Source organism: Chelonia mydas, chromosome 10, assembly GCF_015237465.2.
Source record: "Chelonia mydas isolate rCheMyd1 chromosome 10, rCheMyd1.pri.v2, whole genome shotgun sequence".
NCBI classification, from domain to species: domain Eukaryota; kingdom Metazoa; phylum Chordata; order Testudines; family Cheloniidae; genus Chelonia; species Chelonia mydas.
The window spans coordinates 11,281,125-11,308,291 of NC_051250.2; the positions used below are offsets into that span (position 1 = coordinate 11,281,125).

The 27,167-nt window shown below is 44.0% G+C and overlaps 1 protein-coding gene across 4 annotated transcripts in view; it reads left to right on the forward strand.

Annotated features, from left to right (window-relative positions):
• TTYH3 (tweety family member 3) overlaps positions 1-27,167 on the forward strand; it is a 99,577-nt gene that overhangs the window by 55,649 nt on the left and 16,761 nt on the right. For 2 of the 4 annotated variants that reach the window (XM_043523685.1, XM_037910071.2), the window contains exons 3-13: positions 1,207-1,318; positions 2,167-2,387; positions 3,325-3,420; positions 7,019-7,091; positions 7,457-7,532; positions 16,748-16,803; positions 17,786-17,878; positions 18,007-18,099; positions 18,893-19,029; positions 22,991-23,167; positions 24,299-24,374. In XM_043523685.1, coding sequence (XP_043379620.1) covers positions 1,207-1,318; positions 2,167-2,387; positions 3,325-3,420; positions 7,019-7,091; positions 7,457-7,532; positions 16,748-16,803; positions 17,786-17,878; positions 18,007-18,099; positions 18,893-19,029; positions 22,991-23,167; positions 24,299-24,374 — 1,210 coding nt within the window. Of the gene's footprint in view, positions 1-1,206; positions 1,319-2,166; positions 2,388-3,324; positions 3,421-7,018; positions 7,092-7,456; positions 7,533-16,747; positions 16,804-17,785; positions 17,879-18,006; positions 18,100-18,892; positions 19,030-22,988; positions 23,168-24,298; positions 24,375-26,527; positions 26,630-27,167 lie in introns of those variants that run through there. The other 2 variants (XM_037910070.2, XM_037910072.2) reach the window with 2 other exon arrangements.

Consider the following 27,167-nt stretch of genomic DNA (forward strand, 5'->3'; position numbering starts at 1 on the left):
TTGGAGGAGATACCTGTCCCATTTCCATTGCTGTTCCTGTTCCTTGGTTACATGCTCTGCCTCCTTTTGGTTAATGGATTCCAAAAGAACCAATCATGGTTTTGACTGGAAAATGGGTCTGTCTGACCAGAGCCCTTAGACATCAGTCAGAGTCGGAACAATCTCAAACTAAATTCTCTTGCTTTGAAAATCAACTTTTTAGTTTTTCTAAATTTGTGTCTCTGTGGTTACAAGTCTCTGCTATCTTAATACCATAATCCTCACAGCATCAAGGTTTCTAGTGGGAGGACTGGTCAAAGTAGATGCTGATGCAGTTTTTATTTCAGAATGGGGGGGGGGAAAGGGGGTCTAATAAGATGGGTCTGGAGCAAAGTAGTTAGTGCACAGATGCCTGAGACATGGGCTCTCTACAACAGTAAGACTGTCTACAATACGGCCTATGTCAGGATAACTTATGTTGCTCGGGGGTGCAAATAAGCCACCCGCCTGACCAACATGAGGTATATCGGCATAAGTGCTCATGTGCATAGTGCTACACTGGCAGGAGAAGCTCCTCTGTTATGTCTTCTGCCGCTCACAGAGGTGGGTTTCCTTTATGCTGACGGGAGAGCTCTGGCCTGTTGGTATAGAGCGTATTCACCAGATGCGCTGCAGTGCTCTACGTATAGACATGGCCTAAGTAAGGCTTTCCAACAGTGGGTGTGGATGGCTTCTCCTGCATGTAGGGTGGAATGCAGCACCTATTTAGCAATGCAAAACAGTACCTCAGGATAATTCTTGGGGGAGAACTTGGCTAGTTGATGGATTTTTTTTTTTTTTTTTTTTTATTTTTATATAATCTGGATAGCCCATGGTGAGGTTTGAATTCTGTTTGCCTTGCAACTAACTCTCCTAACTGGGCCATTAACTACTCTTTTCCTACTCCTAACAAAAGGGTGCATGTCACTCAGCCTAGAGGCACTGAACAGAGCCCACGGTTACATGTGTAGCATATCAAATCTAATTTTTAGGTTCACCAAATCGGTTCTGTATATCTTTCCATCTGTCCTAGTGAATAGGGATAATGTCATTACCCCAGAGCTGAAGGCACGCTGTTCCCCTGAGGGAAATCCTAGTGAGAGGGTAGGAGCGCTGGAAGAAGCGGCAGTAACTTGCATAGATAAACTCTTGCTGTAAACCAGCCCTTCCTTGCTCTTCTCTCCACAGCGCTGGCATCGCTGTTGGCTTCTATGGAAATGGGGAGACCAGTGACGGCATCCACCGGCTGACATACTCACTGCGACATGCAAACCGCACGGTGGCTGGGGTCCAAGCCCGGGTAAGTACAGGGAAGGACTGACTGTAGCAAGGAATTGAGGTGTGTGTGGGGGTGTGTGTGTGTGTGAGAGAGAGATATGTTTCCATCTGTGTCTCTGTCCCTCTTTTGTTAGTCTCTGAATAGAGTGATGTTTGTCACAATTTCCATTATTAGGGGGATAATTTATTCAGTCTCTATTGCTTTTAAAAATATCAAAGCAAAATAAACATATTAAATGAAGTGTTCTCTCACGATTGTGTGTGGTTAAAAACAGCTTCTCATTAGCACTCCTCCGCCTGCAGAAGAGGTGCCAGGCCAAAAGCAGAGAACAGTAGCTCTGTAGTAAATGGCACTGTTAATAAATATGGTGGTTTGCAGTATTGTGCTTAAGGTGTGCTCTCTCTAGGGGCTTTCATTTTGTTACTCCTCTGCAGCTGTGGTCTGCCTAATGTTATCCCAACACCACAGTCGGCTTCCAGTGCACACTGACTTGTGGCTTAAAAGGAAGCCTCTGCTTTACAATCCATCCCAAAAGTAAAGCAAAGGAGCCTGATTAAAAGCAGGAAAATAAGCTGCTTCTCTTGCCTGCCCAGCCCTGGTGAATCTCTTTGCTAGGTTTATGGTGGTACTTGTGGTGGCTTACCTCCATCTTCAGTGCCAAATGAATCAGAAGATATGACTCCCTCATTGGACCATTTATCTTCACAGGTAACTTACGAGTCTGGAAGAGCCTTGGTGCAGTAATCTGGAAATTGTTCCTCGCTTGTTGGCAGTGATAATCCCGATCTCCACCCTCCCTGGTAGTCTTCCTAGACTGGCAGACTCCCTTGTTAATGTTTTTTTACCTTGTTCTTCTGTCTGGTCCACAGGTGTTGGACACTGCCGTGGCCCTGAACCAAACAGTGGAACCGAACCTGCTGATCCTTGAGGAGATGTTCATGAAACAGACTGATTACCTGCACGTCATCCAGAAACTCCAGGGCCTCTTGGATGACTTGATCAGGCAAACAACAGAGATCCCTTTCTGGAAGAATGAGGAACTGTCATTAGAGGAACTGGCTGTTCAGATTGATCTATATGACTGGTACAGGTGGGCAACATGTTGGCCTCTACCACTGATGTGACATCCATAAGAGAGAGGGGTGGGTGTGGGGGTGTGTGTGTGTGTGTGTGTGTATGTGTGTTGGGCCATGATGGATGCTAAAGCTTGGTCTTTCAGGTCAGATCAACATGTGAAGATTTTTTCCAGCAACTTGATCTATAGATTTGTTGCACACCAGCATGGGTTTTAGGTCTGTCTTCACTGGGATTGTTTTCCTGAGCAAAAATGTGTTGAGTCTTGGTAAAAACATGTTAGAACAGATGTGACTTGACTTAATCACCAGATGAAGTGTTACTTTGAGCAGGTAAAGTCTATTAAGTTATGTTGCTCACACTCTCTGGTGCTGGCATGGGGTTAGCTTTTTCACTTTTCTGCCTCGCTGTCTGGACTTTCTATAGATGAAGGCCTGCCACACACTATAATGCATTCATGATACAGAGGCCTTGTTACACAGCAGCTGCTGGAGATGTGCAGAATTGACCATCGCTATTTGGGAGAGAAATGAATAGATAGTTGGTGCTCAGAGATACTTCAGGAGTCCCCTCTGTCCAGAAGTGCTCTTATTATTCTTCAGGCAGACATAGATCAAACTAAACTTCCTGGACTATTGTTGTATTCGCTCTTTCTATATAGCGTCCAGCTGCATAGACCAGTTACCCTTTTAAGTTTGAAGTAAGTTACTGACCATCTTAATGTTTTGGTCACTCTTGCAAACATGTTCTCATGCCTATGTAGCAGAGCTAGCCAGCTGAGGACACTGTAGAGTGATCTGAGTAGTACAGTTCATTAGTAATTAGTAGTGAATTTTATTTGCTAGGCTTGACTGGGCGGAGGGGAGAGCCAAGTTTCTCTCTCAAGAAATGCTCGCCTATTCTCTAGACACCAGTTTTTGTCTTCAGACTATCTGTGTTTCTATATATTCCAGGTGGCTGGGATACCTGGGCCTACTTCTGTTCCATGTCCTGATCTGTTTGCTGGTGCTCTTTGGACTAATTAGAAATTCCAAGGCTATTCTCATTGGGTAAGTCCTGACACTGAGACAGTGCTTGAGGAAAGGCAGGCAGAGGATTAACAATAGCTAGTTGAGTCCTTCGGACTGTGCCGTCGGATCCATTCATGGGCTGCTGAGTAGTATTTGTAGAGTGCAATGATGGCTGATTGCATGCTTAAGAGCTATGCTCTGCAGAGCCTCTCTAAACTGACAGGATTAGGACAACATCTGGGATACATTCCCAGGAAGATTTTTTTTTTTTTTTTTTTTTGGCAGAAGAACTCTATTGTATCTGTTTTAACATCCAGCTTTAGTGTCCAAAAGACAAGGAGCTTATTCCTGAGAGTACCTTGATTCCAACAGTTAGTACCAGTAACCTCTTTCTGGCTCACGGAAAGCTGCGATGCATGGTACTGTCACCCCAATTGAAGACCATCTCGAGATTAAAATGGCCTTTTAAAAGGAAGAATCCACTGATGCTCCGGATGTTGGGGTGGGGTTTAAACCTGGTGATTGATACTGTGCATGCAGTCTCCAGCCTTCCACCTTCACACGTGTCCTGGTAGTATGCCTGATTGTCATATTACCTTTCCTCTGGCCAATGCTGTGACACTTCAGCAGACATGAAACTGTTCACTGTGAAGGCCACTGAAACTGCTGCGAAGCAAGAGTTTTGTGTGTTTGTCAGAGTAGAACTAGTCATGTGGATCAACTTTATTCACATGTACATTGCAGATATTTCCACCATGCTGGAACATCCTGTTAAAATATAACCGTATTCCCCCGGCCATCTTCTGACATGGTTTTCATCTTGCATATTTGGCTAGGATCACACTGTATTTGTAAACGTTATGAAAATTTGATACCATGATGGCCCCTTGGCCATGTTTATCACAATGCCCAAGCATGATGGTAATTGCAATGTATATTCAGCCTTTAGTTACCTGCCAGATTATTACATACCTGGTACGTTATAAGGGACAAAATTGCAAATGTATGCACAGATGGTAAACCCGCAGTTCAAATTAGAAACTCATTCTTTATTAGGCAGAGTCTCAAATTAAGGCATTTCCCAAAGGAAGTTCACAGAATAAAGAACCCATGTTTTACAGCCAAGCAAGATGGTGAAATGCCAGTTGTAGATCTTCTAGTCAAACAGTTACTGGCCCAATCCCCTTCATTTACATTAAAACCCCAAATGCTCTATAGTGAACTGATTGGCTGAACATGGCAAAGTGTACACCACCACCCTATCCATATGTCACAATACAGCGGAACCTTGTTAATATACAAACCTGATAATTTTCACAACCACTCTGCCCAGAAGTGGAGCAAGACTCAGACTGAATAGCAGAATGCTGTCCAGAGGCTGTGTATTGCTGAGCCTTCACTTCTTCTATGAAATAAGCCACACACTTACTAATATAATGCAATATATAATTAAAGCAAAATTTTTCGAAAAGTGGGATTTTTTTTATATGCAATTCCCTTGATTTTGTTATGATTTGATGAATTGCAAAATGCAATAAACTATTTTGGCTCTTCTAGCCATTAATGAGGGTATGATGTCAGTACAATAAACTAATATAGCCCTTCCCTGGTTTACTATTCAGGTGATCCTAATGCACTCAGTATTTAATTTACATTGACATTCATTGCCATATTTTGTAAATGTAAATATCTCAAAATCATGAACAGCTTTTTTCCTTTTTTATGAAACAGCCATCATACTCTGACTTCTTGTACACTCGGACTGTGTTAATCCCAGAGACCTAGAATTTGGGATAACTGGTAGACTAGTTCATGATTACTAATGCCACCTTTCATCTTCATCCACCCTCTTCCCCAGATTATAACGGTACTGTTAATGTACATTTAGCGTCTCCTGCTCCTCCTCCATCTATTGGAATATAATTCTGCTAGGATCTCAACTAGTCCATTCTGGCCCAAAAGACGAAGCACATTAGTTGGGAATCTGGGTCTCTCTTAAACTGGGGAGAATTGATGGGTTGGTTTTTGGAGATGTGAAAGTCTCTCTTGCTAGAGGCTTTGTATCTTACCAAAGAGATGATTAAGGGGTTAATTACGGTCTATACATACCTATGTGTAGAGAACAAATATTTGAGCTCTTCAGTCTATCAGAGAAAGGTATAACACAATCCAATGGCTGGAAGCTGAAGCTAGACAAATTCAGTTTGGAAATAAGGTGTAAACTTTTAACAGTGAGAGAGTAATTAACCATTGGAACAATTTACCCAGGGTCCTGCTGGAGTCTTCATCACGGACAAATTTAGAATCAAGGTTGGATGTTTTTCTAAAAGAGAGATGCTCTAGTTCAAGAGCAATTTATTTTAGGGAAGTTCTAGGGCCTGTGTTACACAGTGTGTCAGACTAGAGAATCACAGTGGTCCCTTTTGGCCAAGGAATCTGAATCTAGCGTGTAATAGATGTGTTAACTCTCTTCTGACTGAGCTGCGGGCTGATAAGTTGGATCTTATTTCCTTTGCTTCCCTGAGTACTTGACACCAGGAAGACTAGAAATTAATTGATGGTGTAGAGTCCACTAGCTGCATGGTTTTGTTTGGGGATGGAACGTCAGGACCATATCTAAGGAATGAATCTCAAAACTCCCTTTGAGGGGACTTGCATGTTGCCGTCCACAGGCACCATGCTGGAAAGCTGCCCGGTAGTATCTGAATGCTGACAGCCCAACTTATTTCAGAAACCTTATTGGAATTTTCACTGTTTAGATCAAAAAGTCCTGTTGTCTTTTTTTCCCACTACTCTTTGGAAACCTATGGTGCTGCAAAAGGGCCTGAATAGGTAGGTTAGGTGAAGGGTGGTACCTGGGTAGATCAGAGGTGGATTTGCAAATCTAATAGCATAGCTGGGGAAGGGGGTGTGATCTAAAACAGAGTAACTTTCCAGGTAAATCTAGTCTCTTCCCCATATCCTTATTGTTTCCACTAGCAGGTGTCAAGACCAGTAATTGGGGGGGGGGGGGGGGGAGCTTTTTGTGGGATCCAGTCATGCCCTTTAGTGTGTAACTCTGGATATGCCTCCCTTCCTTGTATCCCCTCGACTTTGTAAATTCAAACACTCGTACATCCTTGTTCTCATGAGATGCCAGATTAGCAATATTTAAAACCGCAGTCTTCTCGCCACAGAATAGGTCCAGCACAGATGGCAGGAATACAAACATCTCCTTGCCAATGTGCTTCTAAGGGCCACTTCTCGTCTCCATGCCCATTCAATCCTTGATTGCCTTGCTGAGGCTGTCAATCAGTGTCCTGCTAGGAACTGGATACAGGCTTGTGGGGGTAGGTTTCCAATCAAATGATGCAGGCCACTAAACAACCTCTTAGATTAACTGCTTTTGGTTACTACTGACCTGGACTGCTTCATTCTTAGTGTAAGTAATGCATGCTGGTATGCAAGTTTCTGTATTCCAAATAGGATTTGCATACAAGACGCTATGACTGTCTCTCTCACATTGCTAATTACACAAATGAAGACTGGTTGGTTATTACTTTTGAACTCCAAGAAGCCCCTGTTTAAAGCATCTGGGTGTTTGAATTGGAGCCAATACATCAGCCATCTTATCTGTCTTTTTTTTTTCCTTCTGCAGGGTATGTCTTCTAGGGGTGCTTGCTCTAATTGTCAGTTGGGGATCCTTGGGTCTGGAGCTGGCTGTTGCAGTGGTAAGTGGCTCTGGTTCAACCTTCCCACACCCTACACTGCAGATTCATCAGGCACATGAATAAATGACTCCCAGTGCTTGTGTCTTTACAGGACTTCTGGTTTTCAGTAGCTGTCCTAGTAAATAACATGTGAAACAGGTTCAGAAACTATACCTCCATAGTGCAGTTTGCTAGCTAGTATCCCAACTCCACTCTGCTGCAAGGCTGGGCAATAGATCTGTAGAAACTGCTTTTAGGGGAGGTTGGTGAGATGGATGACTTCTGGAATATTCCCAAACTTGAGAGCCTGTAATGGAGGATTCCCTGACATAGATATGGCTGAACCTTTGTATGGTGTAGTTGACTTTCCTTTTTCTTCTCTCCAGGGCTCCAGTGACTTCTGCGTTAACCCTGATGCCTACATCTCTAAAGTGGTGGAGGATCATGCAGTGCTCAGTACTGGTAAGTACTAGGGTTGTGACCAGCTCAGATACGCCGCATAGCAGCAGAAGCTGGCACTGAGGGTAATGCTGGTGGACTAGTACCTGAGACTGGTATTAGAAATGGAGATAAAATGCTGGGGAAAGCAGACACAAAGATCTGAAAAGCCAAGACCCTACAGGACACTTCTCCCCTTCCCCCCCCCCCCCCCCCCCCCGCTCCCCCCAAGAATTCTCTCAGACAGAGGCCTATTCAGTGACCTCTCCTTTTTCATCCCACGTCTTAATTCTTTTTAGCTGTGAATGGAAATTCAGATACGCAGAAAATTTGGGGTTTAGACTTCTGTTGGCTGTTTCTGTACTTCCTAGCATCCAAGTTTTTATTTTATCTGTCTAATCTAATCTTATCTATCTGAGATTCTATTTCTTCTGGTTGTGAATGTAAACTGGACCCTCTCATATTCAATTCAGCAGCCAAACGGGCCAAAACAACATTGCAGAAAGTAGTGTGAATTTCAGTCATCCCCCAGAATAGTGTTTACCTTGGACCACTTAAGCACCAGTTTTGTTCACTTTCCAGTGCTGATTGTTATACCAGAATCATTCCAATTTGTGTACTTATCCTGTATTAGGAGCGATTACACTTGTGTGAAAGGATTTACCAGAGATGCCAGGTTGCAAGCTGAAATATGAAAATCGTATTCCTTCAATATTTTGATCATTTGGATAGTTATGCTCTCTAGCAAAAGTGATGTTTACATAAAGCGGTGGACTCCTTGCAAGACTTTGTGTGGGTTCTATAAAACACATAGTCCAGCTGGCAGCCTAGTTTTACAAGCTAATGTATTTATACAGCTTTCCTTGTCTTTAATTCTCATCTGCTTTTAAAATATAAGGGTTCAGCCAGGTAAATAGAAAATGTTGCCTTCGACCTTCTCAGCCCTGCCTCCATATACATTCTGCAGATCTTCCTGAAAACACATGATTAGTCACTGAAATCAAGGTTTTCCTCCCTTGGGGTCATTGCATAAATACCTCCTAGCCATGGGAAGCAAGAGCTCATGCCTCTTTTATTACACTCAGCAGCTGCACACCATGACACCCTCATGACAAAGGGATAATGGAGCACTTTACACAAGCTGTGCTTTAATGGCTTTTGGTTTTGTCACTCTCAATCTAGATGGAGGAGCATAGTAAAATGAGTGGTGCCTCCAATTTGAGCCCCAGTAGCTAAAAGTCCACATTGTAAAACTGCTGCTCAAACTGTGATTCAGTAATAGGTAGAGGAACCATTTGCTGTATGAGCCTCTGGAGAGCAGTGGCTGGCTATTCAGTTGGTATGTGATTCGGATAGCAACCTAAAGAACAACGATCTTTAGGGCTGGGTGAGATAATTATCAAAGCAGCATAGGGTAAGGTTAACTATTTTTACACATCTATCTTATGCTCAGAGTCCAGCTCTGTTTTATGGTCCAACATAATTCTAGGGAGCAATTAGGGTATTGGCCATAAAGGGAGATGTTAAAAACAATGCTGCTTTAATTCTGTGTTATGAAATGTTTTAAAGAAGTTTCATAAGTATAAAGCCCCAAATCCCAGCCTTTTGGCTGTGTTGCTGCTGTGTGTGTATCTGATATTAATAGTGTACTGTAAAACTGATAGGGAATTAAAAACATTACTCTGCAGATGGCTGGAGGTTCAGAGATTGGAAACAAGAAATGTTTGTGGAAGGAGGTAAAATTCTCTGTGAAACAGTCTGTTAGTATTCTCACCCTCCGTCTCAATCTTGGAATGCCTTATTGATCAAACAGTCTGGGGAAGGAAGGAAGGGATTCCAGCTCCTTTGTTTATAGAGGTCTTAACTACAGGAGCCCGGTAATGGCAGTGAACTCATTGCCTTATTTCATTTCTTTGCACAGTGATCCAGGCCTGTGCGAAATGAGAATATCTCTTAATTGACAAGATGACCAAGGCTGACTTTAGATACTAGGCAGCTGCTCTTCATTTTCACTAAAGGTGACAAATGGGTAGACGGGGGAAACCTCTATTCCTGACTGTTCACTGATTCAGCTGTATGCAGTTACAGCATGGGTACAGTAGCAGGAACCAGTTAAATAGCTCATTGATAACAGTGAAGATAACCCTGAAAAACCAAAGGAACTCACGCTCAGGAGGCACCTTGTATGTACTATGTTCCTCCTTCACTTGGCCTTGCCTGGTTGGAGCCCGTTAATTTTCCCAAACAGAATAATTGCTTTGGAGGTAACAGACTCCTGCTGCTGATTGAAGCTGCTGCTTTTCCTCAATAGGGGCAGCAGACCCTTCAATGAAATGGTTATCTTTTCTGCAGGCACAACCAAGTATAAGTTTAGCATAGCAGTTCTGAAGGCTCCATCAGGCTAGTAGATGAGTCTAAGTGGGACACTGAAGGGAATAACAACCTCATGACAAAGCCTGTAGTTCCAATTAGCAGTGTGGCCTGTTTTATATTGGGTCATGGGAGGTGATTTAATTTGTTCATGAACTCCCTCTCCCTTTTAAGCAGTGAGTTGGTTTTAATGGCTTAATTCCTGAGCATTCCATCACATTGGACTGCATGGGGGAGATGGCTGAACACAAGAGACTAAATTTGAGTGATTCAAGTTGTCTCTTCCTATGAGTTACTGCAACTGCATTTCCTATACCTATTTCAGGGGTGCTAGGCAGATGGCCCTTCTCCTCATTATCAAGTGTGTGATGTGCACTTGAGCCAGAAGGATAATCCTGTAGGGCCCAGGGCTGGGATCTCTGAGGTCCACTCAAGGACCAGCAAGGGTGCATCTAAAAACAGTAATTTAAGGCACACCATCAACTTAAAGCAGGACTCTGCTTATTTTTTCCTCTAGTACTTTTCTTAAAAATAAACAATGCAATGAGGAAGACACTAATCATTGCCTCTAATATCCAGGCAAAGGAATGCAAATATACATGTATGTATGTCTGCTTTTAACTTCTGTGTTTGTCTTTTGAGAATTTTTGGACTCACGAAATGCCTGCTGCAGGATTATAAGTGTGATATCAGAAATATAACCTATAAAACATTTTTAGTAATGACAGGTATGAAAGACATGTTACATCATAACTGCGCTAATGCATCCATGTGACACCAAACTTTAATGGAAGGTTTAATTCATCTCCCGAAGTTCCATGAAATAGATTCTGACACCTCTAACAGAGTGTAATACTTGGAAATAGAAATCTTTCTTACAGTTTATTCAGAATAGTCAGATTTTTTTTTAATGGTGGGGAGACTAGCTAACTACACAAAAGAAGCAGTGAAAACAAAATGTTAGTGCAAAGAACACTAACTAGGAAAAGCCTCTGTTCTTCCAGGAGGCTTTCTTTGTACTAATCCTTCAGCTATAGTCGTGTTCTGCATTACTCCTAACCATGCTAGGGAAATGTTTTTCCAACAGAAAGGTTAAGTTAATAATATCCCTTATTTTGTTTACTTGTCTTCAGTATTTGTACCCTATTTGTTGGTTCAAGGAAGAAAGAAACTCTAGGTCCTGGTGGGTTTTATCACCCTTACAGGCATTTGCCCTTGAAATACCGTCTCTTTGGCTGATGTCTGGATGAGGCTCCTTTCCTGGAACTGTCAGTGCCACATCCAAATTAAGCAGAGTCTTGGTAATGCCAGGTCACCCCCCCCCCACCCCCCCCTTTTTTTTTCTTTCCTTCAGAGGGCTAAGAAGGCTGCCTCCCAGCTCTGCTGACCTGGCAGTCAGTCCAAGGTTTCCCATGTAGCTGTGTGACCTAGGTTCATTTATTTGATGCAATAACTTGTGTGAAAATTATAGGAGCTTTCTAGGAGAAGGGGGCATTTTCCTGGAGAAGCTGGGCAGCAGGACTAAAACTGCTTTTGTTAGTATTTTCATCAGTTTTCAGATCTAAGCAGAACTAATGGCACTGGAAATAATCTGATTAAGCGCATCACTATTGTCACCACTCTTGAGCTAAAGAGAAGACTGTTTATTTATTTACTGCTATAGAAAATGGACCAGAATTCTTAAAACAAATCTCCTAGAAGAGGAGAGAAACTTAATCATTTTGTGTGAGGCAGTGTGTGTCTGGCTTATCTGGTATTCATTAATTGAGAGAGCCAATGGAACTGAACACTGACTAGATAATCACCTCTTTTTGCTAGTTTTAAAAAAACAAAAAGCCATGGTGCAGCCAACATGTTTATTTTCAAAGCAGGAGGCCATCTTCTAGCCTCATTCCATGTCTCTGATACTGTGTTACTACCAAATGATTTATTCGATCACATAAATAAAAAGGTGTAATATGTTTAGCCAAAAAGACCTCTCTCCAGATTATCTCTTACTGGCACGCTGCATCTGGAACAGACTAGCTTATCTGAGGGACTGTATTGCTTAAGGAGTGGGTAATGGAGCTTTTCACCTCAAATCCAGTCAAGTTGGGCAGTGTCTGAAAGCTGTTAGTGTTTTTTTTTCTCGCTGTTCAGCCGTCAGTGTGAAGTGAATTTGGCTTTCATCAGTTACTAGTGGACAGATGTTCATGTTGCAAAAATTACTGTCCTAGATGGCCTGTTATTGACTATCTCAGCACAGAAACCAGACTGAATGAACCCCCCCCCGCCCATACTAAATTCACCAAGTTTAGAACCCAGGTTCCACTTTGTCGTTTCACTGACTTTCCCTTAAATTAGCAAGTCAAACATCAGTCAATCTGATGGTTAACTTAGTCTTTTCTAGCCAAAAGTTTGACTTCTGCTTGCCTTTTTTCTTTTTTTTCTTTTTCAGTTGCGTGAGGTTGAAATCTTCTATTGAAAAGCTGTATAGATACCATGCAAAAACTCCCTTTCCTGTCCATCCCTAGTTCTAAGGAAACTCCCACTTACTGTCTAATGTGACAATACCACTTGGGCAGTATGGATACCCTGGGAAGAAAGCTACTTTTCTCCCATTTTAATTATCACTGGGAACTGTGGAAGTTTCAGTGGTAACTAAGCAGTATGGAGACGGTGCATCTTCTTGTTACTATGATCTCTTCTGAGCACAGTATGTGAAATGCAGAGAGAGAGACCAGTCAGGTAAATAGGAGGAATGGCCAAAGAGTTGCAGGTTTATGGCAAGCCAGTTAGGCCACGATCTGATTCTATTTTTAAAATATAAAATAAAGTGACCTTTGTAAACGGTCCATGCTGCTTGTTCTCTCTCCATCCTAGCGTACAGGATTCCCTCTGGTTTTAAGATACATACTCAGAGGCTATATTGCAATTCTGCTGGGCTTCAGTACCATCACGTTATAAAACTATGAACTGTAAGGCTATGTATGCAGAAGTGAGAAGCAGATTCTAGCAGATGAAACTGACTTTGTTGCTGGTAGCCTGTTTCAATTTCCTTTCTAGGGAGGATTTCAAATTGATGTTTTTATCAAATTGTTCCCTTGCCTTATTTTTGCTCTTTATCTTCCTTTTCCCATAGAAAGTGGGTCAGGAGGATTGCTGCCAGCAGCAGCAGGCACAAGCAGCTGCAAGTATGACCCTTCTCTTGGAGACTGCTTAAAGGCCAGTTTCAAAAACCACCTCCAGACTTTAAGGATTGGCCTGTAGGCTCTCAGACTGAAAGGATAAAACTAAACTGACATCTCCTCTGAAGGGGTGGAAAGATGACTTTTGAGAGCTGATGAAGTTGCCATCCATGTGCTTATGGCAGCTGACAGAATTGGAGGAGTGTATTCTGGATAGATGTTAAGGGAGAATTCCCCTTGTGTATAAAAACTTTGTCGCTGTTACGCCTTTTGGACCAGAGCAACTAGTCAAACTGGGGGTGTTCCAGTTGGGAGTGAAAATTGATGATGGAGTCTGGTTTTTTTTTTGGATGCAGTCTTGGTTGTTTATAAGGAATAGACCAAGTCCAGCTTCTCTGAATGCAGGAGAAACCAAGAACAAAAGGAGCAGTTTCTCAGCTTACATGCTCAAGCTTCTGTCAACCTGTGTGTCTGTGTGTACATGCTTGCTCTCAGAAAAATATCCAGTGGAACCCTCTGCCCACATGATGCTAGTTTCTGGGCAGACTTCATTCGCATGGGCAATGCATGCCTCCCGCATTTGGGGAGGCTGGCCCTAGTGCTGGAAGCTCCCCAGGTGTCCAGACCATAGCTCTGTCCCTGCCCCTAGGCCCCCACTGCCTGCCGCTCTCATCCCTCCTCTCCTCCACACCCCTCTTCCCCCCCCCCCGAGACCTCTGCTTGTGCTCTCCACCTCTCCCCTGAGCCAAGCGCTCACCCCACCCAACTTGAACAAGTACAAAAACTCAAGGGGGGAACATTCGCTGCCCCCAGATACCCCTAATTGCCACCTGCTGCTTACCAGTGGGGGAGCCACCATGACCCAGGCATCTGTGCTCTGAAAGGCAGAGAGTCAGCGGCTGTGCCACAGGGGAGGCTTAGCCTCCCCTGGCCCATTCTACCCGCTGCCTATGTTCATTCAGCCTTATTTTAGGCCCCTTATCTGTCCCTTACAGCAATCTTAAATGAAGGGGCGTTCACACCTCAGTTTCAACCTACAACACGGTTGAACCTAGCTGAGCGCCAACAGGGGTAATTTAGTCACCTTCCACATCAGACACCCATGTGCTAACCCATCTCCAGCATAAGGGGTTGCTTGGTGGGGGCGGTGGTGTAGTGGGGGGCTAAGAAGGGCGTGTGGCAGGAGCAGAGCACTTTAATATCTGTCCTTGGCTAGTGTGGGGTGATTTAGGGATTTTATGCAAGAGTCGTAGTTTAGAGAAGGTACTCAGACTTGCACTGGGAGCTGCAACTGACTTCTCGGCAGGCTTCCCTGCAGCAGAGCTGTGCTCAGTGCAGTAAAAGAATCTACTCCTTCAATGTTTGCCAGACAAATGACTGGCTGTTTAGAAATCTCTCATAAAAAGGGTAAGTCAATAGATTCTAATGCCTTACTACTAAAACAAGAGCTAGTAGTTAGGATGCCATAATCCAGAGATTGGGGTGGATGGGGAAGAGATTCATTTCTGAGCAGAGCACTGGTAACCACATGAACTGAAGCCAGTCAACTTTGATGCCATGCCCACAGTGTCCAAAATATGACCAGGAAGCTTTTGGACTGTTTGCCAGGTGAAGCTTCTTGGGCTTGGTGGGGAGGGTCCTGTGCAACTTGGTGCTGTTCCATCTTGCAGTCACTGTGCTGTTTTTTCCGACTTGGGGGTACTATGGACTATGTATGATATTCTTGCTCTGGGAAGGTCTATTTGCTAATGTAGTCCTGGAATAAGCAATCCCTTCTGATTCAAAGTGTGCGCACAGTCCACTCGTGGTATGATCCATTCAGTAGTGCACACTATCCTATTATTTGCCCAGTTTTTGCCAATTGCTGTTTAATGGCTCTGCTGAGTTGTAGATAAGTCGTCCCAGAGCAAAATTCAGTGGGGAGAGGTGGAGCAGCTGGTGGAAGCAGTCCCAAAGTAGGCTAATGAATTATAAATAACAGCTGTCAGGTTCCATTGCCAGCATGCAGGAGCTGACAAGTTGTGTTGTATCGCTCAGTCCCAGTGTGCATACAGGCACAATGAAAGGTGCATGCAATATTGATGGTAAGTGCGGCAGGAGCAGGCCTGCTCTCCTTACTTGTTGGCTCCCTCACGTGGCTTTTACTTTCTCTGTTCTTTCTTTTGAGCCCCACAGTGAAGAGTAGTTGGAAAAGTCACTTCTCTCTCAATGGGTCTTCGTAGTGTGTAGGAAAAAGATCAATCTGCGGAATGCCCTGATTATTATTTTTCTGTGTGGGAGGGAGGCGTCGTCTGTTTTATGCATGGCGATTCTAAACTGACTTCCATTCTGGGAAGAGGCAAGAGAGGTTGGCAAAATGAATGCTGGAGAGGAACTGAAATCTGCAAACGGGTTAAAAATGAGTCTGAAGGGATGGGAGTTGTGGAAAGATAAATGGTTACTTACAAAAATCCCCTCTGGCCTCATCAAGGATGGCTTAATGGAGTCTGGGATGTGTAACTTGCATGTGCTAATTTCTTCATTCCCTCAAACTGATAAGCCCTTGTAGAGGTCTACGTGGGCATCAGGTTTAGTCCTGATCCTTCTTTTTCAGGTACATTTCTGTGCATTTGACAGGCTGACCTGTCAGTGTATAGGGCTAAATGTATTTCGCAGCTGGTAGTGGCCACTGTAATGGGGTTAGCTGGCAGGGCATGACTTTTAGAGGCTGAGTTTAGCACAGGGCAAGTTTCAGTGTTGTTTGGGGTGCTATGAGGAAGTCTGATATTGCCTTGTTCACAAGAACCACCTCTATTTCCAGTACCCTGGTATGCTCGACTGCAGGAGGAGCTTTCCTGTGGGTTAAACCTGCAGTGAACTCTGGCTGTGTGCAGAAAACACCTTTCTGAGCAAGCAAGGAGAAAGGTGTGAAAGAAACAATGCATGTTAAAAGCTGTGTTTTAATGCAGTCTGCATATACTGGTAAGGGAGAGTATGATTCATCTCTAATTTATGCTAGAAGTCTTCCATTCAGCAGCTCCACCTCCATTTCTTCCTCAGGCACATTCCAGGCTGTCTCTCTTCCTCTCTTCCCCCCCAGAGTACTGTTTAAAAACCAGCTGCTCCTTCAAGTGAGGCAGGGTAAATCCATGTTGCAAAGATGTCTCCTTCCTTCCTTCCTTTTTCTCATGTTAAACTATATATTCAGGTAGCTCTGCTTACAGCAGATGTGTAGCATAAGCACTGGTGTGCGCACACTCTTCCATGTCCGTGTAATTCTCTCTCTCTCTCAATGTAGGATCATAGAAATCAAATCTCATCTCAGACTCCAGCCCAGTGTGCTGTCTGAGTGCCACTGAGTATGGTAGCTGATTTGATTTTGCACAGCATTGGTGGTTCTGTTCTCATGGCTCACTTTCCTGCATAGGTGGGAAAGTCTCTCACCATTTATTGGGGGGAAAAAAAAATGCAAGAGGGTCAGCTTTTAGTAAGGTTTTCCTTTATTGCAGAATGTAGCCAACTTCCCTTCTTCAGTGTCTTCCATGCTCCATAACACCACAGAGGAGGGAAGAAAGTGGGTCCGCTCACACTTTGCCTCTCACACAGCATGTCGCTACTAATGCTCTTAGAATTAAATCTTCCCTTGCAGCAAGCATAAGAAGGCTCAAAGTGGGGGGAAAATAAATATAGCCTGATTTCTGTTATTTGTCTTTGTCTTGATAGATACTCTACGCTATTACCTTGCCTGTAATGCTGGATATCCAAACCCCTTTCAGCAGGTGAGTATCTCAGCTCACGCCCTTCTGTTGCCGCAAGCTGCATTTCAGTGGGGCTGGATTTAAAAAGACAAATCGGTCCAAGACAGGGTTACGAGATTGTTAGATGGGAAAAGCCCTGATGTTTAGACCAAGCTGAGTCACCCCCTTCTTTGGTAAAAGGAAAGGCCTTTCAGATCTGATGGTGGTTCTAGCTGGTGGCCTGTCGTTGTGCCATCTCTGGCTGTGATCTCCAAAGGGAAGCAGGGTTGGATTTGGACAGTACTTGACTGGGAACCCTTCCAGGGGCTATGAGATGTGGTACTGGTGCAATAAGAGGCTCATGTTTCTTAAGTCCGGTGCACACAGTGTTGTTGGAGGTGCTGCTGCTCAGATGAGATGTGGTCGGGACCAGAGTTTTACTTTTTGCTTAAGTGGCACATTTTTCCTAAGAGCAGAGATGTTAATCTTGCTGATAGATAAAAATGCAGTTTCAGTAACTACGTTCTGCCTGCCCAAAATCTCCTTAAAATGTGGCATCATGCCATCAGGTACGCTTTTGGGCGTGCTGCTGAGGAGTGTGAACTTGCCTTGTGCATTTTAGTGGGGTGTTAATGCTTACTTTTACATTTTTTGTTCATTATTTCACTGCTGATAATTTTGTACAGGAAAAATCCAGCTGCTATGTGTGGGAGGAGCTTGGGATTGTAGGTGGAGCTTGAGTGGAATTACTTCCTTGCCCACTAATCTGACCCTGTCTGTATTCCTATATTTGAGGAGACTAGAAAAAGTACAGACTAGAAAGCTGATTCCATCCTGTGCTTTTACAGCTGAAGTGGGTTATGTGGAGTGTCGTTACAGCTGTGAGATGCTGCTAGTTTACCCTGGATTATCTGTCACGTAGATGATATCTCCGTACTTGGCAATGGCAGTTCCTAAATTCCTCTGTTGCGCATAGCCTGGCTTGCCCCTCAAGACTGACCATGTTCATGTTCATTTTGAATAGAAGCTATCAGGAAGTCACAAAGCCCTGGTGGAAATGCAGGATGATGTGTTGGAGCTGCTCAGGTCAGCCATCAGAGAGTACCCCACCTCCAAGGTAAAACGTCTTGAACTTACCTTCTGAAAGCACTGGACGAGTAAAGGATGTGTCCCCTCAACATGAGGCCCTAAATAAGCTCTTGCAAAGCCCTTTTGTTCTATTAATCTCTAGCTTGTTGCTTACAGGAGTACCTTACTCGGATACAGGAGGTTCTAAACTCCACCGAGATCAATTTGCAACACCTGACTGCACTGGTAGACTGTCGTAGTCTTCATTTGGTGAGTATGGAAAATCAGTGTCTGGAGCTGACAAATATTCACTTTCTGTGCAGATACAGAGCCCCAGAGTGCTGAGCTCTTTGAGGGTCAGAGTACAAAGCTCTCTGGAGCATCAAAATACAGTAGATACTTTTGTCTGGCTTTGCTGCTCCGCTTCTAGAGAGGGCAGAGAATCTGTTTTGGGGTGTGTTTTTTTTTTTAATATAATATGGCAGATTAGTGTAGGGAATTAGTTGGTGAACTTTTGTGCTTCTACAAATTGCATCACTGAGGCTTCATGGAGCTTAACTCTAAGCTTGATACAGTTCTGGGTCCAATGCCTTTCACATGCTCCACCGCTACAAAGCGCTATACAGGATCCCCATGTTGGTGAGTGAATTGCTGCTTTGCCAAGATGTACAGTTAAATTTATAGTCCAGATCTAGCTGTGCACATGTGTAGTGGGGCACTGGGTAGAAGAGCTGCAGAATTGGAAATTGTCAGCTGCTGATTTCATGAGTAATAGTGAAACTATGGAACAGGCAGACTTTTCTTGATCTTCGTTTTTTGTATGTATGGCTGAGAATACAATGTACATCTGTTCCTGAATTGAGCCCTGCGTAAAAACAAGGGGGTTTGTTAGCTTTTCAAAACAAGCCCTGAGTCAAATGAAACCAAGCAAAGTACGTTGTGGAAAATGGCTCCGTTTTTAAGTGGTGAGCTAGAATCCAGGTGATGGGATTTTTGGAATATGGAAATTGCAGTGTTACTTTTTATGGTGAACCAAGAGGCTCTGCTTAATTTCTCCCTTTAGGATTATGTCCAGGCTCTGACAGGCTTCTGCTATGATGGAGTGGAAGGGCTCATTTACCTGGTTCTCTTCTCGTTTGTCACGGCTCTTATGTTCAGTTCCATTGTGTGCAGCGTCCCACACACTTGGCAGCAAAAAAGGTATGTAGTGGGATTAGATACAGTCAGCTCACACTGTTGGGTTATAGAGCTGTTTCCTAATGAAAGCTGGCAACTGGAGTTATGCCCGTCAGCATGTAGAACTCCTTACCATGTGTGCTCTAAGAGCATGAGGGATAAGATGTTATGAAATGTAGGCCCAAAGGGAGGAGGGTGTTAGCCTTAACTTGGTCAGTTTAAATCAGAACCTTATTACTATGTAACTCTGTATAGAGGCATCATAGAGAGTTTTGATGGTGTGCAGAGTGAGACGATTAGTCTTTAGTTGGAGATTAATGGTATAGCTCTAGGATGGCAGAGGACAGCAATACTTGAACTGTACAATACCTATTGTCTGTCAGTGCATCATTTACTGGGAGGTGGGAGGGGTGTTTTCCTAGTATTGGGAGAGAGACCTGAAGTGGTGAGGATCAGGTCCTGCTTGCCTTACTCCTTCAATTATATTGAAGTCAATGGGACTTAACTGCGTGACTAATGTGAGCAGGATATGGCCCCAGCAGTAATGAGAGATGACCAAATAGAAAGTACATCTATTATTTTGTGGCACTGAAGGAATCGGAGACCTGTTGCTATTTCTAATGGATATGTAGTGGTGGTAACTGAAGGTGAGATGCACAGTCAACCTGTGGAACTCTTTGCCAGAAGATGTTGTGAAGGTCAAGACTATAACAGGGTTCAAAAAAGAACTAGATAAATTCATGGAGGATGGGTCCATCAATGGCTATTAGCCAGGGATGGGGCAAAAATTGGGGATTGGTCCTGCTTTGAGCAGGGGGTTGGACTAGATGACCTCCTGAGGTCCTTTCCAACCCTGATATTCTATGATTCTATGAGAAGCTGGGAATGGTCGACAGGATGGATCATTTGATTACCTGTTCTGTTCATTCTCTGGGGCACCTGACATTGACCACCATCGGAAGACAGGATACTGGGCTAGATGGCCCTTTGGTCTGACCCAGTATGGCCAGTCTTATGTTCCTATGAGACTAGGATTTATTGGTCCATCTGTCACAGGGCCAGTTATCGCATTGGTTGCTGTATACCGTGTTGCACTGGCTTTTTAGCTTTCATTTGTTTGAAAAGTACCCTGTGGTGTTTAACAAACGTTCGTATTCTCAATATGATTTGGGTGATTTTAAGAGTGTCCTAGGCTCAGTGTACAGAACTGGAGGCATTCAAATGCAACAGGAAGACCTTCCTGGGATGGTGAGGGCTGCCCATCCTGCGCGCAAAAAAAAAAAAAGTACTTGGAAATATATCAGTGTCTCCAGAAAACAACTGGAGGTCTTGATGCTCTTTCCATGAGCATCAGCAAACAGCAGGTCTACATATCAAGCTGGGACCTGTACTTTCTGCACCCAGTTCAGGGAGTGGCTTCTCTTATGGATAAAATTCAGTGTCTGCCTCCTTTAGTAAAACTTTACTGTCACCTTGTGGTACTGACACTAAGGGCAACTGACAAGACATGCGATAACTGGTCTTTTAATCCTAGACGTTGGAGACATCATCCGGTTTTGTTCAGCTCCCTGCCAGTGTGGAATGTTTCCTATCAGAAATTGACTTGTTCAGTGTACTATCCAATATCCCTATACTGAGAATATCATGAAGGGGAATGGGAGGGGCAGGAATTAGGTTAATTTGCACAACAGTGATGCAGTATTGCAATGGCCCAAAAATGTCCATGCCACCCTAGTCAAGTGATGGGCAATGATACCTGCATCTGCCCTTCCAAACTGAAGGGGAGGTGTAGGCTGTACAGGAGTCCACGCTGACTTGCAGTCTGTTCAGGCTTGCCAGTGTTAACATAATGCGTTCAGCTGGTGGGAAATGTGGTGTCTGGATTTGAGACTGCCTAGTGTTTTTCTTCTCACACTTTTTTTCCCCCCCCCCCCCTAAAAACAATCCTAGATTGTCGATTATAGTCAACAAAATCTCAAGTTGTCTCTAGCAGTATGGTTTGATTTCTGTAAATATTTAGAACAATATTTTAAGGATTAAGATCTACATTCCAGGCATATGGGGGTTTTGGTGTCAGTCTCTTCAGACTTATAAACCAGCTCTGTTGCTGTCACCTGCTTAGTCCAGAATTACATGCCTCGGTTTGAGGAGTAACCGAGTGTTCACCTATGCCTCTGAAAAACACAGTGTTCTGAAACCAACTCCAGTGGCCTAATAATAATGAGCTATACTGTGTGGCTCAGAATCTGAGATTCATGCATCTGTAAAATGAGGAGAATGGTACTGACCTCTCTCTTGTAAAGCACGTTGAAATCTGATGAAAAGTGCTGTGTAAGAAATAGGTATTATCATTTCATGACCTCCTCACAGGAGGCGCATGCTGTCTGCTCCTGATTTGGATAGGGGTGGGAATACATGTCAAGGAGGGGAGAGGAATCAAGTTGGCTAAGGAATACTGCACCAGGGAAAAACAAGGTATGTTGGGTTCAGACAGCTTAAAGGAGAAGGCAGCAGATGTAGTTTCTTTGGAATCCTAGAACAGCAGGTAGAGAATAGTTCTGAAGGTGGAATATCATGCAAGATTTACTAGTCTGTTTTTTTTTTTTTTTTCCTTGCGTATTCTGCTTGACCACCAGCTGGCCTTCAGCTGAAGGTTTCCTGTGTAGCAGTGCTCGGAGAAGTGATTTGTTTCTCATTGATTGCGTATTAAATGTGTCCTGATAACAAACTTTTCTCTCAACTGCAAACTCAATCTGGGTTCTTATTGGTTGGTTTTGGTTTTTTTAGTCATTGTTTTGAGGAGTTTTTTCGTGAGCATCATTGCTAGTTTTGAAAGTTCCGCAGGGCAAACTCTTCCATCTGTGCAAACCCACTGATAACAGAGATTGGAACAGATTGTTCCAGTTACTAGACAATTTTGTTATCTAGGAAGGAATAAAATTTAGATGCCCCTCTCGTAGCTGGCGGGCTCTGCAGGGCTTAAGAGTAAAAATAGCAAAAATACATTTGCAGATTTTAACAAATATATAACTGTTGCACACAAAGGGGAGATCAGTTGAATAAAGTGGTACCATTGTTACATAGAGTTTGATGTACGGTTCTCCTTTGAAAAAGAACTAACTCAGTTCATAAAGTTCGTTTCTCATAAAATCAATCCTTCCATTCCTACAAAGTGTAGGATGAGATTTACCTTTTATAACCTCAAAGGTATAGGTATAACATTGACCCCAAGAGAACAATAGTCCAAATAAATCTGATTTTGATGTATGTTTAAGGTAGCAAGGGCTCTGGTCTTTAGGAAAGGAATAGCCTAGGCAAAAATGCCTTAATCCCACAGTAGCTAAGCCCTGCTGCACTGGCTTCCAAAAGTTTTTTGTCATATACACTGAAGTAGAAAGGGACCTTTTTTGTGGCCACTCTGAGTGGAGTTCTCGTTGTCTTCAGTGGGAGTTCATGGTATAGAGCTGCAGAATCCACTTCCTTATCTTATGGTATGTCACATGGAAGACCTCTGGAAATCAGTTCAAGAAATAGAAGTACACGGCAAAGTTCAACTTCAGCATGGTGTATGAGGGAGACCAGGTATAAGGTTCATACTGCAAGCAGTGCCCCATTTAAACAAGCGCCGAGTGTTCTTGGGTGTGTCCACACTCCAGTTCATATGGTTGGGGGAGCTATGGCATTGTGTTGACTGCCAAGCCCTGTGGGAAGGACTTTGGGATGATATGGAAAACATTGCACTCTGAGAAAGTCCAGATGGTGTTTGTGGGAGGCCTGAATCACTCTATTGGTTGGGGAGGAGATGCTTGCTCGGGTCTGTATCTATGCTACCATATTGAGGCACACGCTGACTGGCTGTTGGGCGGGGGGTGGGGGGATGTGTGGAGGAGGATTAGAAGGTTACTGGGATTACCATGTGCTCTGGTTTCTTGCAGGCCCCACTAACATAATTCTAGGCTATTAGGATAAACTTTCTTTCCTACAGGAGCTCGGATGATGATGGGGAGGAGGAATCTGCAGCTCAAGGGAACAGACAAACCCACGATAATCTGTACAGGGTGCACATGCCCAGCCTCTATAGCTGTGGGAGTAGCTATGGCAGTGAGACCAGCATTCCAGCGGCAGCACACACAGTCAGCAATGCTCCTGTCACGGAGTACATGTGAGTAGCGAGGAGAGGAGCCATGTTGTAGCTATCTCTGTCCAAAATGCTTTGCTGTACTTTAGTTGCAGGTGTCCATTGCACAGCCTAGCTAAAGAACTTTCTGCAGCAGCTGCACTGGGAAATGAACAAGCTCACTAACAGCAGTGTGATAAGCCTGAGAGGAAGAGTGATAAAAGGTTCTGTTTATATCGCTTGATCTTAGTGACCTTTTTACTTGCAGCATTGGCAAGTGTTTCTGTTCTCTAACAGAAATAACTACACGAGGTATCCAGTATCAGAGGGGTAGCCGTGTTAGTCTGGATCTGTAAAAGCGGCAAAGAGTCCTGTGGCACCTTATAGACTAACAGACATATTGGAGCATAAGCTTTCATGGGTGAATACTCACTCCGTCGGATGCATGTCACGAGGTAGATGACTAGAAAATATCGAGTTGCCTTGTGTTTGAGGATTTACAGTGTTGCCTATGGAAGGGGTGGAGTTAAGTGTCACCAGTTTCTATGGTGAGTCTTTTTTCCCTTAAGGACTATTCAAAAGTAACTGCTTTGCAAGAGAAGTTTTAAACCTCCCAAGTGGTGGAGATCCACATCACAGCAGCTTTAGACTGTCCTCCCTAGGCAGTTGAGGTCAAAGGTCTTTGCTTTCCAGATCCATCTAGTTCAGACAGGGCAGTCTGAGTTTAGTTAACCCTTCTACAGCGCTCCTGCCCTGGGAGTAGCTGGCTGGCTGCAACGCCTGTCTGTGTTGGACTGGTTCATCTATTTCGTTCTCCCACGTTTATTGTGGCTGTTAACTTTTGGGCAGGGAGGCTGGATTCGTTTAGCTCTACATTTAAAAAAAAAAAAAAAAAGCACCACAGATACTGAGATGGGTACTTCGTAAATGGAATATGAGAGTGTACTCTGAGATGGACAGGCACCCATGTTAGTGTCCCATTGATCAAAGTAGAAGTGAGGCATTTGGCATGTAGGGAAAGCATTCCAGGGAATTGAATTGTGATGCTTCCAGAGAGCGTCTGTTGGGAGGTAATAGTGCCCTGCATTGTGGGTTATCCTGTGTCTGTTCCAAAGTGTCTATGCTGGAGAATGTGCCATGTGTCCCTCTATCACCATGTATATTTCCCTTTCATAGGAGCCAGAATGCAAACTTCCAGAACCCCCGCTGTGAGAACACGCCTCTGATTGGCCGGGAGTCTCCACCTCCCTCAGTAAGTGTCTTTTCTGCTTCTCTCTGCTTCAGCATCTGAGGCCAAGTTCTACTTTGGGGCTATGCACATGCCACTCCTATGTACTTCAGGGGGAGCTGATCGTGCAGCTCAAGGCAGAAGATCTGGTCCATAAATGATGAAAAATTTAACAGACAAGGCCATGTCTAAGCTGCTATTGAGAATAAAAGCCCAGTATGCTACTTGGGCATGGTACGTATGAAAAAGATCAAATTAAATAAAATCTGATAACGCTCTGGGCTCATCCTGCCGCCACTGAAGCTTGTGAGTAACTTTGTGTGACTTCGGTGAGTGGGTCTCTCTCACGCACAGTTACTAACTACTTGTGGGTTTGGTCCTTTAAGTTTGCAAAATAAACTGCTGAACCAGTAAACCCAAAGGTAATGCAGAATCTCTCCTTAACTCGCACTGTGAAAACAAGAGGATGAAGTTTGCATTTTTGAAGGGTTTTATTTTCATTTCACAACTTTTGAATTCTTATTTTTGTATCTAATTTCCTAAGGAGAAAAAAATCTTTCATGGAATGTTCTTTGGTAATCAGGAGCTTGAAGTGGCCTCAGAGCCATTTTAGTCTATTGAGTAAAATATGGATTTTTATTTATGTATTTAAAAAAAAATTAGATGAGTGTTTCACTCTCTCTCCAGATGCTGTAATCTCATTACCGCAATACCACCTTTTGGCATGGGCCATCAGAATGCTAACTAACAAACCTGCTAACAGTTCCTGAGGATGCAGCGTAGCATACTTAACAGGCCATCCGTTATAATTAATGAAAGCCCACATCATAGGGGCTAAGCCCAGTTCACTGAGTGGGGCCTTCATAGAAAAAAGACTCTCTTCTAAATTTAGAAGAGGCAAAAGTGGCAAACAGGAAGGCCAGGACTTGTTTTTATACTTCTCATAGACTGGCCAAACTTCTTGAAGCTTGCTTAGAATGGAAAAAAAAAAAACTTGTTCCAGGTCCCTGACATTCAGCACTTGAGCTTAAACAGCGTTATCTGCTCTTGGCAATGGAGCTGGCTCCAGAGAAAGGTCAGCCACAGCTTTCAGTGCGGTGTCCTAAACTGCTGCTGTACTGCTGGAATTCTCTGTTACAGCAAATGCACTGTCCCTTTAACACTGCACAGACCTGTTCATCCTATTCCTCTGAGGCAAGGTCTTGCCACACAGCATTTCCCACCCTGTAGCTCTTCTGCCTCAGAAAAAGGAGGCTTCTTTCTGCAGGAGCTCTAACCATGAGGAGAGGATTCCCTGGTTCTTCAGTAGCTGGTTGCATTAATGGCCCTGAATGTGGAGCTAAATCTTGGTACTTCCAGCTGCTTCTGAGGAGAGATGCTGGTAAGGGTTTTTTCAAAGGAATTTCATTTGGGGCAGCTAGAGAGAAGGGCTGTGGGAGGTGGTGGGGGAAGCCATTATGTCTAAGTGTGGGAGGTGAGATGGAGAGTGTATCCCAGCTTCCCTGCCTGGACCACAAGGAGGAACCCAAGCAGAGGAGGAAATGGTATTTCTGAAGGAGAATGTACATCCCAGATAGTGGAAGGGACTGTCTGAGGGTGCTCACGCACCACTTGGGTAGGGAAAAGGGAATGGATCCCTTTATGCTCCCCACCTAGGCAGGCAGTGGGGTAGAGCGGATCCTCCAGAGTGTTCGTAGGCAGGTCTCTGTATTAACCAATTGAGGCTATTCCAGGAGCAGAAGAAAAGGCTGAGCCCATTTAATCAGCAAACGATTCCTGCTGTTTGGGGGTGCACAGAAAAAATATCTGTGTTCATGCTCCCCTGTTTGGACGATCAGATCCGCAAAAAGGAGCCACACAAGCAGAGTAAAGAGACAGTGCATGGCCAGGACTGAAGTATCCTGCTCCGCTTTGGTTGTGGGAACAGATTATAAAAACCAAGACAGAATGATCCTAGAAGAGCTAATCACCTACTGCATTGTTTGTCTATTCTTTTTTCCCCCCAGTCATTCCTTTCATCGTTCTCCTCCTTCTTGTCCCAGGGCTATTCCTGTAGGGTGGTAGAGCCCTCCTGATCACTGGCACACACCACAGCGTGTCACTTGCTTGCACTGTGTTTTTCATGCACGTTGAGGCTGCACTCTCTTTTTCTCTCTCTCTCTCCTGCATCATCACAGTTGTATTTGGCTGCCATGGACAGTAGCAGCCATATGAGCTGGCAGTTTAAGCCCTCGGACAGTGCACGGACGTACTGGTAACCACGCCCGCAAATGGAACAGGTACTGAAATAAGGTCCTTCTCGCTCAACCCCTCCTCCACTCCCACCTGCCCCTCCATCCCTGCACTATTTACCCCAGGCCAGTGCCTTATTTCTTCACATTCCTTCCCCCTGCACCTCTCCGCATTCCCTCCTGCCAAGGGTTGAAGCTAACCAGGGTTGCCCTGGTGCTGACTAAAGGAGCAATATCAACATTTCACCATGGCAAGGCTTCTTGTATGCATTCTGACAGCCAGAGACCCACACCTCAGAGTGGAGCCAAAGTCACTGCTGCTTTAATCCACAGATTCCAAGTTGAACAGTATCTACACCTTGCACCAGAGAGTGCACCAAACCAAAAGTGTTCCACACTCAAAGCACAAGGTAGAATTACTCCCATCTTGGGTATCCACTTGGTAACAATAATGTGGATCAACGTAGCTGTCCTTTAATAAGGACTTGCTGTCTGTTACCACCTCTGGCTTCCCTTGAACCTTTTATCACTACTCCTTTGCTCACTGATACAATGGCATGTGCTAGAAACAGAGATTTTTCTGCCA